This window comes from Lytechinus variegatus, chromosome 5 (assembly GCF_018143015.1).
Source record: "Lytechinus variegatus isolate NC3 chromosome 5, Lvar_3.0, whole genome shotgun sequence".
Classification (NCBI taxonomy): Eukaryota; Metazoa; Echinodermata; class Echinoidea; order Temnopleuroida; family Toxopneustidae; genus Lytechinus; species Lytechinus variegatus.
In genome coordinates this window covers 13,671,226-13,689,733 of record NC_054744.1, presented here as the reverse complement: position 1 = coordinate 13,689,733, position 18,508 = coordinate 13,671,226, and the positions used below count along the sequence as shown (strand labels likewise).

Below are 18,508 nucleotides of genomic sequence, written 5' to 3'. Positions count from 1 at the left end.
TAAGACTACCAATAATGTTCTACAAGGGCAGACAAGTGGTAGGAGAACCAGTTAGAGGATCCACAATAGAGCTTTCATCAAATGGCAGACATCGAGAATTTGGTGTTCGAGGTGGAGGAGGCGATATTTGGTCGACAACTGCTGATGCAATGGAAGAGAAGCCTATGATTCCAGTTCCAGCCCAACCACGGCAGATGATTAGACAGGAGCTGTGAATTGGCGGCCAAGTGGGCGATTCAAATCACAAGGACAGGCTCACTCTATCTATCCTCAACCACCAGATAGAAGTGGCCCTATTGAAAGGATGCTCAGAAGCTGAGGTGGTGAGGAGTGTTTTAAAGACCATTCACACCAACCTAAGGCTTCGATCCTGCTTGGAAAGCCACTCCAATCTCAATCTGGGGACTCTCAATGCGTTCTTGAAATCACATTTTCAGGAGCAGGATGCCACAGAATTATACCAAGAGCTTTCGCAGGCAACCCAGGGGAAGGCTGAGTCAGCGCAGAGCTTCGTGATATGGGCCTTGGATCTGCGTCAGCGGACAATCTGGGTATCCAAGGACATAACCACTGGACCACTGAAATATGAAGTCAGCCTTGTGCAGAATTTGTTCATCCACACGATCATTACTGGGTTGTGCAATGACCAGATCAGACAAGATTTTAAATCATCCTTGTCTGCCACAACCAGTGATGAGGAGCTCCTGGACAAATAGCATACTGCAGTTGCCCTTGAATCAAAGCGGCAACTGAAAGCTGGGATCCGACCTTCAGCTCGGGTGAACGTCATCGCAGAGGACAACGCTGAACAACCTGCAAAACAAAAGAATAAGAGCCAGCACCTGGAGTTCGAGATGATAAAGGGCTTTGCGGCACAACTGGCCGAACTCAAAGCACATGTGTAAGCCTTGCGGGATCGGAAACCCTCAACTGGACCAACATCCGTAGAAGGCAGGCCATCCCGGCCAAAGAGATGTAGGAAATGCCGAAAACACTGTCGGGGAAATGACTGCCAGAACTGTTACAAGTATGGTTCATCTGAACATTACTGGTATGCCCATGGATGCAGGAAGAAGAACCAGGGAAACAGGCAAGAGTCAACCCGAGGGGACCGGGTTTAACCCTAATTGATCAGCTCCCCAAACAGAATGTGACAATGAATCGGATGCACGCACCCACATCGACATGAAATAAATAGGGGTCTAGCCAAAGTCACGAGTGTAAAGCTTACCTGTAAAAGTAGAAGCATTCATCCACATTAATTGGCACAATTGAATAAAGAATGCCTGCGAGCTGCACGGCAGCAGAATTACGTCAGTGCGGTGCGGGCCCTAGCCTGACGATCATGTGATAGATTTATGCAGCAGCATTCACGTTCACTGTACCCATGCAATTATCAATGCATTCACTGCTACCGTGCTTTATAATACGCTGCTCCTCAATATATTACTTTTTATATACACATGAGCAGCAGCGAACAGATGATTTTGTCAAAGTTGTCACCGCTGTAATTGAGCACTTTCACAATGTCACAGAACACTTGCCTTCTTTTGTTTGGAGATCATTGCACGGATTGCCCCTGAAGTGGAACTGAAATTATTGATTGATTTTTATCATTTTTTATTTTCAATTTGAGGAGCTTGAGTTTGCAGCACATGTGCACCAGCATAAAATATGCAACGATCACTGTTGCAATTGGTGATTCTCATATTGGCTCCGAGTGTGATTGCGCAATGCTTTCGAGACCGTATCGTGGTACAAAAACTTGATTCTCAAGGATAAATGTGGATTATATCAGCGATTTGGGAAGTGAATTCACTCTAGCTTAGTCAAAATATGTTTTCCTGAACTTAGCCTATATAGATCTAGATCTAGTGTGGGGATATCAGAATGAGGACATTTCTTTGAGGAGGGAAAGATGTGAGGCCCCTCGAAATAAAGGGCACCCCTACAAAATTCACTCAGATTTACTTATTCACATATACCATCCATTCATTATCAGTGTATTGTACAACCCTCAATTAGAACTCTTACACACCCCTATTTTATAGTGGAGCAACCCAAATTCCCTATCTCAGATGTCAAGCATGTGGTTGGTCATCATTACCTTTTTGATGCCATACAAGCTACATGTTACCATTGTTTCTCTCTTCATTATTATTTACAGTTTAATGCCCATCCCACCCAGGGAGGGGTAACATTTCATATTCCTATTTAGCTTCCTATAAACAAAAGAAAAGAAACAAGGCCAAGATATTATAAATGGAAGAATGGCATATGTTATTGTCAAAGGTTAACCCTACACTACAAATGCATTATGAAAATGAAATGTGTGTTTGTTCAAAGATACAAAACATTCAGGTACACTTAAAATACCCCAGCAATAAATGGCTGTGATTCATCTCTGAAAATGTGAACATGACTCCATCAGGGCAATGCCGAATGATATCCATATCCTCAAGAAATAAATAACTTTGGTTTAAAGTGATTGGTTAACATTGGTTGACTTTTAAAAAATCTGAGCTAGAAGTTCACACTTGTCTTCTGTGTCTGTGATATGTTACAAAAATGAAGCCCAGAAAAAATTGCATTGGAAAATAATCATTTAGTGCTTCAAAAATTGAAATATAATGTGACCGGAAACACCATCTTAATTTCATCCCATACACTTATGTATACTATTTAGGCGTCTTATAGACGCCTATTTACAAAATCAGGGTTTGCCTTGTAGTTTTAGCTTTTCATTCTCAATAATGGTTGTTTTCAGGGTTTATTAGTTCTAATACATGCACTTGTACACATGTTTCTTCTTGGTTTGAGAATTTTTTAAATCAGCTGCTCACAAAGTTAAACAATACCTTTAACATAAATTCAATAAAGGCACAATATTGCGTTGAACATCAACTTTATCGTGCCCCGTTCACATTTTTTCATAGCTTACAACATGGCCACATCCTGAGCATGTCTTGCTGTACATGTCTGTCTCCTCATCATCACATGTTTCCTCACCGTACGTATGCTGATGAACACTAAGGTCTTTTGTCCACATGCTCGTCCGTACTGCTCGTCTGAGGTCTGATACAGATAAAATTATAAACAAGACCATTAAAATACCATTAGCTGAACTTGGCATAACAACAGATCTTTTTACTGATCAGTTATCCTTTCCCTGCACTTGAAAAAAAAATGAATTTGGTTTTTATTTTCTTCCTTTCTAAATCTATTCTTAACTCATCCAACTCTTCTTCTTGATAAGACTGGAGTTCTTGCTTCCTATAAATAAAAGGGAATTCACTTTTGATTGCTACAAAAAATACCATTGCACTACGGACAAGCAGATTTTGAATCAAATAAGAATGTGTTGAACCATCCCAACCCCCTGTTCATGATGTCCTCGGGTTTACCCACAGTTGATTCACTACTGTCGGGAAGATTGATTCTCATTACCTTTAACTTTCTTGTCAAATTTCTTCTGTTTTTGTTTCTGTCTGTTGATCTCTCTCTGTTCCCTTGCTTCTTCCAATGCTTCAGTATCACCCCAAACCTCCAACGCTCTCTTCTCTACCTAAATCACATTTTAAAAAAGAGAATTCATCATTCATTTGATATGGATAGACAGTATACCAAGGGAATGGATTATCTAAATTGATGTTGAGCATCCATTCACTGAAATGGATAAGTTTAGGCTGGCTTTACAATTTCAAACCCATCATTGATTTTATGATAACAAAGTTTAACAAGATGACACACTCTACACCAATCTACAAAGAATCTGTATTGCAATTTCATATTCTAAGAGGCCACTTTGTGAGCAAAATTGATACATTATTTAAGACTAATAAAATATCACACCAGAAAATTTTGAAAGAGGGGATACAAAGAGCATTTTCTTACATTTAGCTCTCTTAGTGTATTTTCAATTGGTGATCCTTAAAATGTAAAGGATATGCCACTCTACACAAACCAACCAATGATCAGGCATCAGCAAAATCCTATAAATTTACAGAATTGTAAACAGGTATTAAGCCTAATAGACCCATGTTATGAACACGGGTTTAATTTAAACTCTGACCTAAAGTTGTTGCTTAACTATGGAAAGCCAATGGTGACACAAATCTGAGAGAATCCAGATTCAAAATTTTCAGCACTGTTTGACACTCAAATCATTCATAACTGTTATGTAATGATAACTAAACTAAAACATGAGAAAAGAATGCTGCAAAAATAACAAGCATACAATGCACCCAAATTTTTGGCATGTTGGGCTTTCCATAATTTTATTAGATAGTTGGACCACAGCTTAAGTTTAAATAGACTTCAGAATACAGGCCATAGAGTGTATGAAATGGTACTCACATAACAGGGGTCGGTGGCCAGGAGGGGCAAGACCCAAAAATTTCCCGGTCTTACCAGGGGCAGATCCAGGATTTTCCAAAGGGGGGGGGGCAAATTTTTCAGAGGAAAATTTCGAAAAGCCACCCCCCCCCCCATTTGTGGTTTTCAGCCACAAATGAAGGATATTTCGTACACAAACAAAAGCAAAAACAAAAAGAGGGGGCACACCTGTTTTAATGGCATTTTTACATTACAATTTTTTTTATTTGAAATGGTACTCACATGTAGTCTGAGGAAGAGCTTCATTTCTCCCCATCTGACATGGTGTGGATTCTTCCTGGTGATGAACTTGAGAGGTGGGTCTCTCTTGTCAAAGTCAGCATCCTTCAGAAGAAATTCATTCCTTGCATCAGTCTTGGTGATGAGGGCATGCTTTTCTTCATTGTCTCTGCAAAGATAATGCAAATTTAGTACAAGATTGAAAATGAAATTGATTGCAAATTTGCAAAGATACATTTCACCATAAGAAACGGACTATAAATTGCACCCATGGATTAACTACACCTCCAACTTAATACTTATCACGCTCCTATTAAATCCTTCTGACATTTACATGCATATTTGAGGTACCAAGTAACGAAAATTAAGTTAAAGATTTCAAAGTATCAAAAGAGATTACTGGTATACGGAAATCTGCTGTTCTTGATCAATTCATCTACAAATGAAAGCAAGAAAGCAAGGTTCCAACATTATTGGTCACTTACACACTCACCTCACAGTATTACACACACACAGCACTGCCGTTCTTGTACATTGCAAAGTACGATACCATACATTAAATCACGATATCATCAAATTATGCTACTGTATGTTTACCCGTGTAGGAGAGGAAGAAACATTCACATTTTCCTGCATCACTACCTCACTATCACTTTCAGAATTTGTCTAGCATTCGATGTCTTAGCATGAATTTTGGGTACAGGATAACAGGAAGGTTCAAGAAACAAAGAAATTTTTTCAGTTGTATTTTACGACTTCGTGCCGTCTCTCATGTGTGGTGGTAACTTATGAAAAGCAAAAACGAAAGAAAAAATAAGCTGGTGCACGAGTAATTTCTTAACGGGACTTCGGGCGAGGGGTAAGTCACACTATTACCACAACGCAAGCTCTCACTTGACTCTCGCTCGGCTGTGACAAAATCTTACTGAGTATGCTTGGCGTCTGTTTGAACTTTGCCAGGGAACTTCAAGGCTTTCAATCAATGACTTAAGAATAAAGTCGAAATTAATTTCATGACGGTAGGTACATTTGTTAATCGAAATTTTATGGACAATTCTCATACCCCTCTAAACGACATTTCCCTAGGCGGCTATGCCCGGCCACCCGATGTGTTGTGAACTGGCAGATGTCTAGGGTATATGTTCAGAAGGGGTTACGACGGGCTGCTAATTATTATTTTGTTGAGTCTTTCTCTAGCCTTGTCATCATAACAGACATCAAATATCATGTTAGCTATATAAAATAAACCAAAACCAATTTCCCTGCGAATAACTTTCATTCAGGGGGATATGGACTTGGTTTTTTTATTCAGGCAGATTCTGGCTCAGACCTATCACCATAGATAAACCACACATTTAAATGACTATTGTTCCTGTTGTTCTTACCGGCACTCATCACAGACTGTATATTCGAAGTGTTTGAAGAGGTAAGAGTCTTGGAAGCCACGCCCACATTCGTCACATCGTAGAGGATCTCCACCAAGAACTGGGCCTGTGAAAGACAAAGAGGTACATGTATTTTACCACATTTAGATCTGAGGGGTTCTACTGAAGGTATTGGAGTAAGATTTTGAGCACATTCAAGTAGTGTCCAACGGGAAATGCATGATGACACTTTCACTACACACAAATACAATGAATTAACAACACTGATAAAGCCGGCAAAGCCTGAAAAAGCCAGAAATGGGAAGTTGTCAGGGTCTGAAATTATACAAAATGCTGGACACTGGCATCTCCAATGACCAAGTGGATTTTTGTAAACAGTCAATTTTACAATTCAATTATAAATTTTTGTTACATATTTGCATAATATGGCCTCAGACAAGAAATGTCTACAAATATGAATTACTAATTATATTGGCTTAAAAAAAAGAAAATCTACTGTAAAAGATAGTTGAACTTACCAGGTTCCTGAGGCACAGGAACAATGTCAAGAGGGTCTTCATCCCCTTCTTCTAGTAGGAACCCTGCTCCAGTGTCCACTACTCGTCCAGTCTTCAGCAACACCTCAGCATTCCCAGAACTGCAGTTAACAGAAATATTGTTGGATGTATTTTCTTAAGATTTGACGTGTCCAGAATATCAATCCACTTGACATTGTAGAGGAAAATATCAATCGAACCCTGACCCAAATTTGATGTCCATCTCATTCAAAGACTTACAGCTGACTAAAAAATAGTACCCCCTTTTTTATATTAATCCACTACCATGTTTAAGCAAAGAAAGCGTAAGAATACTCCAATCAAAATAAGAAAGAGCCTTTGAATTAATTATAATCCAGAATAAAGCGTAAACTCTCTAAGATACCATATCATCCAAAGGCCAGCTGTTTGCTTCCTCATCACATTTGCTGTGGAATTTTTTTTTATCCAAATTGATGCTAGAACTGGAGTAGAGTTTCCACCTAACACAGGATGCAACTACTGTGTAGAAATTCAGCTACCGGTAATCACCCACTTAAATTATAGTTCCGGAGAAATGGTAAATATCGGTATATACATGCAAAATTCAAGAAAGAATACCAATTTTACAGACTATTTAATTCTTATTTGTTGATATAGAATGAATCAACATCATCCATGCTGAGATGCTCTCATACCTTTTACTTCCCCGTCCCTCAGGATAAGGCCTTGCTGACAGTCGAGCTTGTTTTAATAAAAGTGCCCTCTGTCGATTCCTCTCTACCTTAGCTCTCTGAGCTGCAGATAACTTGGACTTGGAAACGACAGCATCTGAGGTCGATGGCCCATCAACTGGTTCGTCTTGACTTCTCTCCATTGTAGAAACAATGCAATGCTAACAAGTTTCACCTACCAATGGAACAATCAAATTTACATATTCAAATCATGTAAGATCATACATCATGATCATGTAAATAAAAGAAAAATAGAGAAACCAACCGTAAGTGTAACGACTCCAGTTCACAGAAATAAAAGAGATAAATGCAAGCTGGCTAGAATTAAGAACTCAAAGGGGGCAAGGCTGTTTATTTATAAGGGCACTTCAAGGGCAGTTAAAGTGATTGGTTAACATTGGTTTGACTTTAAAAAAATCTAAGCTAGGTCACACTTGTCACCTGTGTCTGTGATATGTTACAAAAATGAAGCCCATAAAAAATTGCGTTCGAAAATAATTATTTAGTGTTTCAAAAATTGAAATATAAAGTGACCGGAAACACCATCTTAATTTCATTCCATACACCTATGTGAAGTATTTAGGCGTCTATAAGACACCTATTTACAAAATCGGGGTTTGCCTTGTAGTTTTAGCTTTTCATTCTCAATAATGGTTGTTTTCAGGGTTTATTAGTTCTAATACATGCACTTGTACACATGTTTCATCTTGGTTTGAGAATTTTATAAATAGGCTGCTCAAAAAGTTTCAGGCAGTGCTAACATTAGGGGACATTCAAAGCCATTTCTTTGGGTATTGGAGGCCATGGCCTTGGATCATTTCTTCACTGCAGATTCAAAAATACCACTTTTGCACTATTACAAGTCCTATGAGATAATGAACATTTTGTGTGTAGGAGGAAGGTTGAAAAAAATATCAGAAAATGATTTAAACAAGTGGAGCGTTTCTGGCAGTCTCGATGCATTACGCAATTCATTTGAAAATGACTATGAAATCATCATTCACAAAAAACACCTTTCATATATGCTACTATGTTCATTTCTTTTGCAAGTTTACAAATCATGTGATGCACCGGCGGAGAGATCGAGAACGAGATCGAGAAAGACCAGCTAATCCCTAAGATTCATAGATCTTTTTAACAATTCGATACCATGTAAATCATCTTATTTACATCAGTTGCCGTCACAATGAACAGAATGCGGTAAGAAACTGTTGAATTTGTCTGTGCTTGTCGTCAATTTTTTGGAAGCGACTTCAATTTTTATTGTGTGGTCCCACGTACTGAATTCTGTGTGACTGTACTACAGTGCACAGAGCACGGAGAACGAGTATAACAGAACAAGCAAACTGCACACGTTCATGTATGCGCACATTGTAGGCTATCAATGCCTAGACTCTATGCCTACACTTTAGTGTAGTCAGATGGTATCCTCCATTACTTGTTAAACTGATTTACATCATCACTCCGAGTTTAGCTACTTTATCATGGCTGGCACTAAAAACTTCACTAAAATGCTTAAGGATATATTGTCAAGTGAGGAATTCCTAACTGCCATTGCGGAAGCTGTAGAGAACCAGTTGAAACCAACTCTGGATAGACTTGGCAAATCCGAAAGCAATATGTCTGATCTTGAAGCAACTTCAAGAAGATCTGAAAAGCTCCTGTGGGATATGAAATCAGATCTCGATCGCAAATCTTCAAACCTAAACTCCATGAATGAGAAGCTTGAATCGCTGATGATGGATGTCAAGAATCTATCCGATTCCAACGCCCAAAAACTAGCTGCACTTGAGAGTCAACTAGAGTTTAAGTCCAACACCATCAACCGACTGCAACATGATGTCAACGATTTGGAGCAATATTCGCGTAGAACTTCCATTCGCATCTTCGGTGTTAAGGAAAAGCAGAATGAAGTTACTGATGACATTGTGATCTCTGTCGCTAACAAGATGGGAATCGAACTTCGCCTTGAGCAGATCGATCGTTCACATCGCGTTGGTAAGCGTCATCAAGACAAAAAGAAGAATCGTGGAATAATTGCGAAGCTCTGCTCTTATCGTGTTCGTCAAATGTTGATAAAAGGCCGAAGTCGACTCAAAGGTACAGGAATCGCTGTATATGAAGACTTGACATCAAAGAACTTTGATCTTCTACACGCAACACAGACTTGTGATAAAGTTCAAGCTGCATGGTCATCCGATGGCCACATATTTGCACTGACTACGAAGAGTAATGGCAGTACAGCCAAGCACTTCATACATTGTAAAGAAGATTTACTGAAATTGTAATCTACGTCATGTATCAAGGGTCAGTGCAATTTACAAACTGTCTTCATCTAGTAAGAAAAACTGTTCAGATGACATTTTCATCATATTGTTTTAACCAATACTAATTTATTGTAGTGTTCATAACTTTATACATTTATCTTGGATTTTAATTTTTTTTCCTTTGTTATTTATTACTTTTGTATCTAGATTTGCATTCACATTCCCCCATTTTTTTTTTCATTGTATTTTGCCATATTTAATGCATCTTTATTATTCAGTTTACTTCTCAGGCAATTCAATGGATATTTCTATACAAACTGTTATAGGTCACAGCTTTTTTGTGAGCCAGGCAAGGTTGAGCTTTGTACAATTACCTATGCACATTCTTAATGGACGATGTCCCTACTAAATGCTTAGATTCATCATATTATGAATTAAAAGATTTACCTTTGTGCAATACTTCATCTTTGTCTTTTATGCATTGTAACATGAGAAGTCTTAAGAAGAATATTGATAAACTCCATTCATGTGTAACAAATATAAATACTAATTTCTCTGTTATAGGGATAAGCGAAACATGGTTGAAAGATAATGAAAATTTATTACCAGTGTTCAGCTTAGATGGTTATAATTTTGTAAACAAAGGAAGAAAGGATCGAACCGGTGGTGGTGTTGGTTTTTTTATAAAAGATACATTGAATTATAAAATACGTATTGACCTAAATTTATTTGTTAATGAAGTTGAAACATTATTTATTGAACTGAAGTTCAATAGACATAATGTTATTGTGGGCATTATTTATAGACCGCCATCTCAGTCAGTAACTTCTTTTAAAGAATATATTGAACCAATGCTTTTTAAAATTGTAAATGAAAACAAATCCTGTTACATAATGGGAGACTTTAACATCGATCATTATTTACACGATTCGGTACAGTCATCTGAACTTCTACAATTTATGAGTTCATATGCATTTACACCTGTGATTAATAAACCCACCAGAGTCACGATCGAAACTTCTACCTTGTTAGACAATATTTTTGTAAATGATTTTAATAATATCTCTTTGTCTGGTATTATAACATACCCGATAAGTGATCACATGCCAATATTTAGTTATACATTGTCTGATATTGATTCACCGGGGAAAAAGTCATATCACTCATCACCAAGGATTAGAGTTATTAATGAAGAAAATATTTTATCATTTTGTTCTTCATTGCAGGACATCAATTGGAATACTGTACTTGTTGATTCCTCTTACAATTTTGATGTAAACAATATGTATGATGCATTTATGAATGTATTCAGTAGATTGTATAATACACATTTTCCAAAGCTTGAATATAGAGAAAACAAAATAAAAAGGAACCCCTGGTATAATAAATCATTGAAAATGCTTTGTCGCAAAAAGAATTCCCTTTACCACAAGTTTATTAAAAATCCAACATCATACAGAGAAATTGTATATAAAAAGCAACGGAATATTGTAAATTCTGCTATTAGAAAAGCTAAAAGAGATTATTATGAGAGAAAGTTTGGTTCCGTTAAGAACAATTTAAAGGGAACTTGGAAGGTAATTAATAATGTTTTGAAAAACAAAAAGAAATCTGAATTTCCATCTCTGGTGGTTGATAATACATGTTTAACAGAACCTGGTGATATTTTGTTGCATTTTAATCAATATTTTGTTTCTATTGGAGATAGTATTCTTGATACAATACCTCCTTGTACCAAGAATCCATCAAACTTTTTAACTACTGTTTACCCACATTCATTTTTTTGTACAGCCATATCTGAAGCTGATGTTATAAATGCTGTATTGGGATTAAAAGATGGCAAGAGCCCAGGGCATGATGAAATCGATAGCAGAGTTTTAAAAAAGTCAATTCATGTAATAGCTCCAGTACTGTCACATATATTCAATATTTCTATTGAAACTGGATGCTTTCCAGAATCTTTGAAAATAGCCAAAGTCTTGCCTTTATTTAAAAAAGGAGATAAACATTTGTGTACAAACTACCGTCCAGTTTCACTTTTATCTATTTTTTCAAAGGTATTTGAAAAATTAGTTTATAACAAATTAATGTCCTTCATAAACAAACATAATATATTATACAATAAACAATTTGGATTTCGATCTGGACATTCTACATGCATGGCCCTGTTGGAATTTATTGAAAATCTCAATACAGCATTTGAAAACAAAAATATTGGGTTGGGTATATTTCTCGACTTGTCAAAAGCTTTTGACTCAATAAATCACAAAATTCTGTTATATAAACTTCATCATTATGGTATAAGAGGTACTTTTTTAGAATGGTTTAAGAGTTATTTGAGTAACAGACAACAGTTTGTATCCATCAATGGTATAAATTCACAATTACTGCAAATAAACACAGGCGTGCCGCAAGGTTCAATCCTCGGCCCCTTATTATTTTTATTATATATCAATGATGTCCAATATGTTAGTCATCAATTGTGCCCTATTATTTTTGCGGATGATACAAGTTTTTTTTTGTCAGGTAAAAGTATTGTTGATTTAAATTCTATCCTGAATGTAGAAATACCTAGGATCGAAGAGTGGTTCCTTGTAAATAAGTTGGTTATTAACTCTTCTAAGACAAATTATATGATATTCAAAACAAAAAATAAGAAACTTCTTGACAATCTCAGTGATATCTTCATGAACAATAAAAGCATATTACAAGTTTCTACAATTAATTTTCTAGGAATCACTCTAGATGAAAACCTGTCATGGTCTCCTCATGTAAATGTAATTTTACAAAAAATATCTTGTGCCATTGGTGTTATATTTAGATTAAGACATTTCATACCACGTCAAATTCTGTTATATATTTATAATGCAACAATTTTACCACATTTATCTTACTGCACAATGACATGGGGCAGCTGTGCTCAAACACATTTAAATAGAGTCTTTATCTTACAGAAGAGAGCATTACGAGCAATTAATAACTCCAACCCTAGAACACCATCTGGACCTTTGTTCTATAAGTTTAAAGTACTTAAGATTTTTGATATTTATAATTTCCAAATAGCATCTTTTATGTATATGTTTGAGCACCAGTTGCTTCCTCCCATATTTACAAAATATTTTAAATTAACTGCAAATGTCCATTCATATCCAACAAGACAATCCAGTGATTTATATTTACCTTTGTTAAATTATGAATCTTCTCGAAATTCTGTTAGATATTCTGGAGTTATGTTATGGAACAAAATACCCAAAGAAATAAAAAGATGCCCATCTCTTGCCTCCTTCAAAAACAGCTATAAAAAATTTCTTATTGATGCCTATATATAAATCTGAAAGTTATAGGTTATAATTGCCTCATTTACTCCCACACACTTTACATTCTCTCTCTCTCTCTCTCCCATCTACAATTATTATGATTTTATTATGGTCTCGGGAGCCCAGCCTTAGAAAGGCCTTTGGCCTATGCTGGCTCCCTCATATTCTCATTTATTCTGTTGTTCTATTTTTGTATCCTTATCTGTATATACATGTAGTGTATTCTTTGATTTGTATGTTGTATGTTTTTTAATGAGAATTTGAAATAAATGAAATGAATGAATGAAATGACCCCTAAATGACATTTGACCTTGATCAAGTGACCTACGTCTTGTGCACGCAATGATACTGGATTACCCCTATGTCTTCATTTCATTAACTATATCTATACATGTAATTATAAACTTTCAAAATTATGATGGCAATTCAACAATTACCTGTACAACATGGCCAATGTTTATCAACTTCAAATGACCTTTAACCTTGGATAAGTTGGGAAAAAATATGTATATTTATTGTGAAAATTATACATCGAAACGGCATCAAAATTGAATTAAATCTTGATTTCTTACTTTACACCCTAATTTCACTCCATATCCATCCTCCGGTTAGCCTTAAAATTGGTGATTTAGAGCCAACATCAAGTTCCTCATACGTATAAATAATTCACTGCCAATTTCAAAACATCGCATGCGCATCAGAGCTCAGACCCTCGTGCATGCACATGCAAGGTTTGAAAACGGCAGTGAATTATTTATATGTGTGAGGAACTCGATGTTGGCTCTAAATTAAAAATTTTGAGGCTAACCGGAGGATGGATAAAGAGTGAAAATAGGGTGTAAATTAAGAAATTAAGTGTTTATTCTTATTTGATGCCCGTTTCGACATACTATAATTTTTACAAAAAATATGCATTTTTTCCCACGTTTGGCCACTCGGAGTATCAGAGCTAGTTTTGGACCTTGATGTTCGGGTAGGTGTACAGCGTTGTGTAGCGGTAGTGGAGTGGAGCCTGTACGAACATCACTTGAGGTATGATGGGGTGACCATAATTTGTGCACATTTTAAAAATTATCATGAAGTTGATTTTCAATCCAAAATTTCTCTTAGTTCACACAAAATCAATTTAAATCATGAATACCAGATGGCAGGCAAGATTCCAAAGTCAAATAAGCTTGACGGAATTATGAAGTAGGTCAAGGGTTTTGCTCGTATATCCAATCTCAAGATTCCATGGCGATCGTCTAGTGCGCGCTCGGCTGAAAGTGTCATAAAAAAGTGTGACCTTAATTTTCGCACCATCGTTTTGCAAATTAAGCTTTATTTATAGAACAGAAATTAAACAAAGCCTTGAAGTCAAAGGCATGATAATTGTATCAAATGGATGTTAAAAAGCAATAAATTTGGTTGGTATAACATTTGACTCATTTATTTGGATACCTCTGCTTGCAAATTGGCGATTTCTTGATGCTTCTCAAGAAGCTCGAATTTTCTCAGAGCAGACACAAAATGGGTAACAAAATTTGCCAATGTTTTGCCAATAAGAACATGGCAGTGTATACAGCCACACGCGTGTGTCTTTACCATCCAGCCACATGCGTGTGGTTATATCCAGAACACCTATCTGTGGATACCGCCACACGCCGCCAGTAATAACAGTAAAACACGTATGTAGGTCTGACCGTCTATATCACGATCAAAATAACCTCATTTCTTCATTAAATTCTTACATTCTAAACCCCTTTGATATCCTTAGATCGTTTCAATTTCATTCTCACCGTCTTCTCTCCTTGCTTTTCTTGTCTTGTTACAAACGGTCGTCTGTTTAACAGCAAATTCTCTTTTTCTACTTGTGTCGATTCTGGCTTCCTTCGCGGTGGCAGACCCATACAGCGTTAGCGCAGCGCAGTAGTAGACATACACAGTTTGGGTTTACGTTTGGTACGAATTATGAATATTCATAACTTAGTAGTACGTCTTGGTAGTGCTTGCATGAATATGCATGATTTCATTTTTACGATCTCCTGCTAACGATATCGATAGCCTCAGGAGATGAAATGAAAACATGCACGAATGCATTAAGCATGCACGAATCCCGAGTTTCGTACGTACGCACGTACGCGCACATACGTATTTAACTCTATGGCCTAGAGTCAGTAGAGAATCGACACAGGTAGAAAAAGTGTGGAAATTTGCTATTTAACAGGGGGCCTTTTGTAACAAAACAAGACAAGAAAAGCAAGGAAAGAAGACGGTGAGAATGAAATTGAAACGATTTAAAGAAATCAGAGTGGTTTAGAATGTAAGAATTTAATGGAGAAATGAGGTTATTTTGATCGTGATATAGACGGTCAGACCTACATACGCGTTTTACTGTTATTACTGGCGGCGTGTGGCGGTATCCACAGATAGGTGTTCTGGATATAACCACACGCGTGTGGCTGTATACACTGCCACATACAGTTCCCCAATTCCCAGCGCCACCGGAGGCAGAGGCGATAAAGCCCCTCGCTCCAAGCCGCAGGTGCAGGCGTGGGAACATCTCATCTCCTCGATACCGTATACAGCCTTAGCCTTAGGCCTACTGGAAAACAAAACTAATTTTATCTTGTTTTAATCATAACTCTCACACTGTACGTTTTAGCCTCAGTATATCTGCAGATTAAATTCATTAAGTGCATGCATGTATGAAACAAAAAGGCACTAATTACCCGCAATTCCTTTCTTTCCGTATAATTAGCAGCCTAACGTTCCTCAGCTCCCAGTGGCGTGGTGGTGGTATTCTAGCGCTCTGGCGATCGATCGATGGCGCGCGGCACGCTAAATTTGATTCGAGTATAGTAGCGAATGGGGGGGGGGGGGGGCAGTGCCTCTGTTTAAAATTAACTGCACAGTGCTTAAGGCCTGGGGTGGTAGTGATTAAGATGGTGTGGGGGGTGTGGGGTTGAAAAATTGATACAGTTTATGGGGGAATAAATGTTCAACTGAAGATGGGAATAACAGAAGCTCAATCACACATCAAACAGAAGCAAACGGAGAGAAGAGGGAACTTAACTCGAAAGACACGGGAACAAAACAAAACTTAACTCGATGAAGTCTGGTAGTGCACTGTTTATTTGCTGGGCTAATTTGCCTCAGCTAAACTCAGAATGACAATACAAAATTAGCATATATTTAAATTACACAAAATCAACCAATGAAAATTAAGAGAATGGAGGAGCCAACTGAAAAGTCTAATTCATAAAAATAACCTATGAGAGATAGAGGATGGAGATGAATAAGATGTTGGGATGATTACATAATAAGAATGTTGAACAAAAGAATCAGATGTGGGGAATGTAATGAATGAACACATCTGAATAGGAAAGGAATGACAGGAGTAGGAGGTTGAAAGTCGACAGCAGAAGCATCAGGAATGTAAACAAAGCTGAACTAAATACCAAAGCTTGAACTGTAAATAACTAAACTACTAAGGGAAACAAAATGTCAAAATAACAGTCCTACAATGGTTAATCATTATCATCCACTGGCGGACAGATGGGAAGGGGACTTGGGGGGCTCTTGGCCCCCCCAAAAAGTAACGAGAGATAAGAGTGAAATATATTATTTAGTGAATATTAAGGGATGGTCCGTGCTGAAAGTATTCATAGTTACAAATAGAGTAGAATTCACTGGGCAAAATTAAAAAAAAATCATCAAAATCGGATAACAAACATACTGAATTATTAAATTTAGCAATATTTTGTGAGAATAGTTGTCATGAATATTCATAAGGTGGGCTAATGATGTCACATCCCAATTTGTTCTTTTGTATTTATTATATGAAATTAGGTTTATTCAAATTTTGTTCTCCAAGAAAAAGTAGGCCTAAAATTGGATTGACAACTGAATTATGCATTAGACAGTTAGATATTTATTGCTGCAACTTATTATAACTTATAACTTATAACTTCATTATAAGGGAGACATTCACATAAGTATGAAATAATGAAAAAAATATGATTTTATGTAATAACATAAGAAAACTGAAAGTGGGGATGTGACATCATCAGCCCACCTAATGAATATTCATGACGATTGTTTTCACCAAATATTGCTAAACTTTGAATTTCAACAACTTTATTATTTGTTATCCAATTTTGATGAAATTTTTGGCTCAGTGAATTCTACTCTTATGTATAAAGATATCTTTTCAGCCCCGACCATCCCTTTAAGTCAAAATCTATCACAAAGTTGGATTTTTGTAATAAAAATGTCAAAATTTTTGGCTCACTCGCTTTGCTCACAACTTTTTACTAATTTTACACGAGATGCCATATCGAGCCCCCCTCAAAATTTTTGGCTCATTAGGCCACTGTGACTGTCATAATCATCATCAAAATCATCAACATATTATCATTATAATCAACATCATCATCATTGTCGTCATCGAATCCAGTAACATGCTTATCATCTTTTCTTCTTTTTGTGTTACAAATATTTGATTTGTAACTAATACATTCTGCGTCTTAACCCCACTTTAGAATATAAAATGTGAGTAAGCGATGTCAAACCTTAATTTCACCAAGCAAGATGTGCACATGACTGTTTTGTGAAGTTGAAATAAAAAATTAATACTATTTGAGATGTAAAAACAAACAAAAAGTGTGACTTTAAATTTAATTTTGTAACCCAAAATCAGAGTTGCTTAGAACAAATTGAGAAAATGTCAAATGAATAGAACACCTAAAATATCACCACAATCAGATCTTACAGCTAGGAAAGTTAGATATATTCAACTTTTGCTTATTTTCACAAAACAGATACATGTATATGCACATCATAAGCAGTATGCAAATCAGGTACCACACCCTCACTATTATTTTGTATTTTATCTTATCAATTAGAGAAGATTTTCCTTCGATAATCTAAAACTTGGCTTGAATCATCATGGAAGGTGTAAAATTACAATTACCATGATTCATTATCAAACAGAAGAGTAATCCATAATGACGAAAGCAATGAAAATGGAAATCTTCCACATATTATAAAATAGTAAGCTTGTGACATCATTGGTTCCCAGAGCTACCAAGTCTCACACATTATGCGTGAGACTCAAGCATTTTGGACTCTTGTTCATCCCCTCAAATCTCTAACGCAACTATCACAGCCTATCCTCATATACATTGTACACAATGGGTGTGATCTCACTCAGATTCACAGAAAATCTCATGCATAGCTGGTCTTGAACTTGGCATCTCTGGGTTCCCCACCCTTGCTATATAGCCAACTGTAACTTTTATTAAAGTGAAAATGAGCACGCACACAAAAACGTAATAACTTTTTTACTTCTGATCTTGATGAAATGTTAATCGTTATCCTTGTGCATCTTTTCTCTATATATTTCAGTTAATTTGTGGTTATTACTATGGTGCCCTCAGTTACATTAAGGCAACCATTTTCATTTGGGGCTGAACACCTCAGGAAAATAGTTGGGTTCATGTAATTTGGGTGCCATTGTCCATAACCAGGCCATCTTCCAACCATACACATTTATTTACTGTACGTCAAGATCTTTGTCTAGCTGGCAGAGGGGTGCTAGGATGCATGTTCACAAGTGATCTTTAAAGGTAAATGCTAGTTTTGGTAACAATATCAAAATAAGTTCGTACAGAATCCAATGAAATGACCACCAAA

At 36.7% G+C, this 18,508-nt stretch overlaps 1 protein-coding gene across 2 annotated transcripts; it reads right to left on the bottom strand.

Annotated features, from left to right (window-relative positions):
- Positions 1 to 2,793: 2,793 nt before the first annotated feature.
- LOC121415422 (DNA repair protein complementing XP-A cells-like) lies at positions 2,794 to 15,616 on the bottom strand. Of its 2 annotated transcripts, none has more exons than XM_041608625.1 (7): positions 15,544 to 15,616; positions 7,213 to 7,423; positions 6,518 to 6,636; positions 6,000 to 6,105; positions 4,618 to 4,783; positions 3,448 to 3,565; positions 2,794 to 3,075 (listed from the first exon to the last, which is right to left on the bottom strand). In XM_041608625.1, the coding sequence occupies exons 2-7, from the start codon at positions 7,389 to 7,391 to the stop codon at positions 2,921 to 2,923; spliced, it is 843 nt and encodes a 280-aa protein (XP_041464559.1). In that variant the 5' UTR covers positions 7,392 to 7,423; positions 15,544 to 15,616; the 3' UTR covers positions 2,794 to 2,920. The 2 variants fall into 2 exon arrangements, with proteins under 2 accessions (XP_041464559.1, XP_041464560.1); XM_041608626.1 differs by having other exon boundaries at positions 3,448 to 3,561.
- Between the last annotated feature and the right edge of the window lie 2,892 nt (positions 15,617 to 18,508).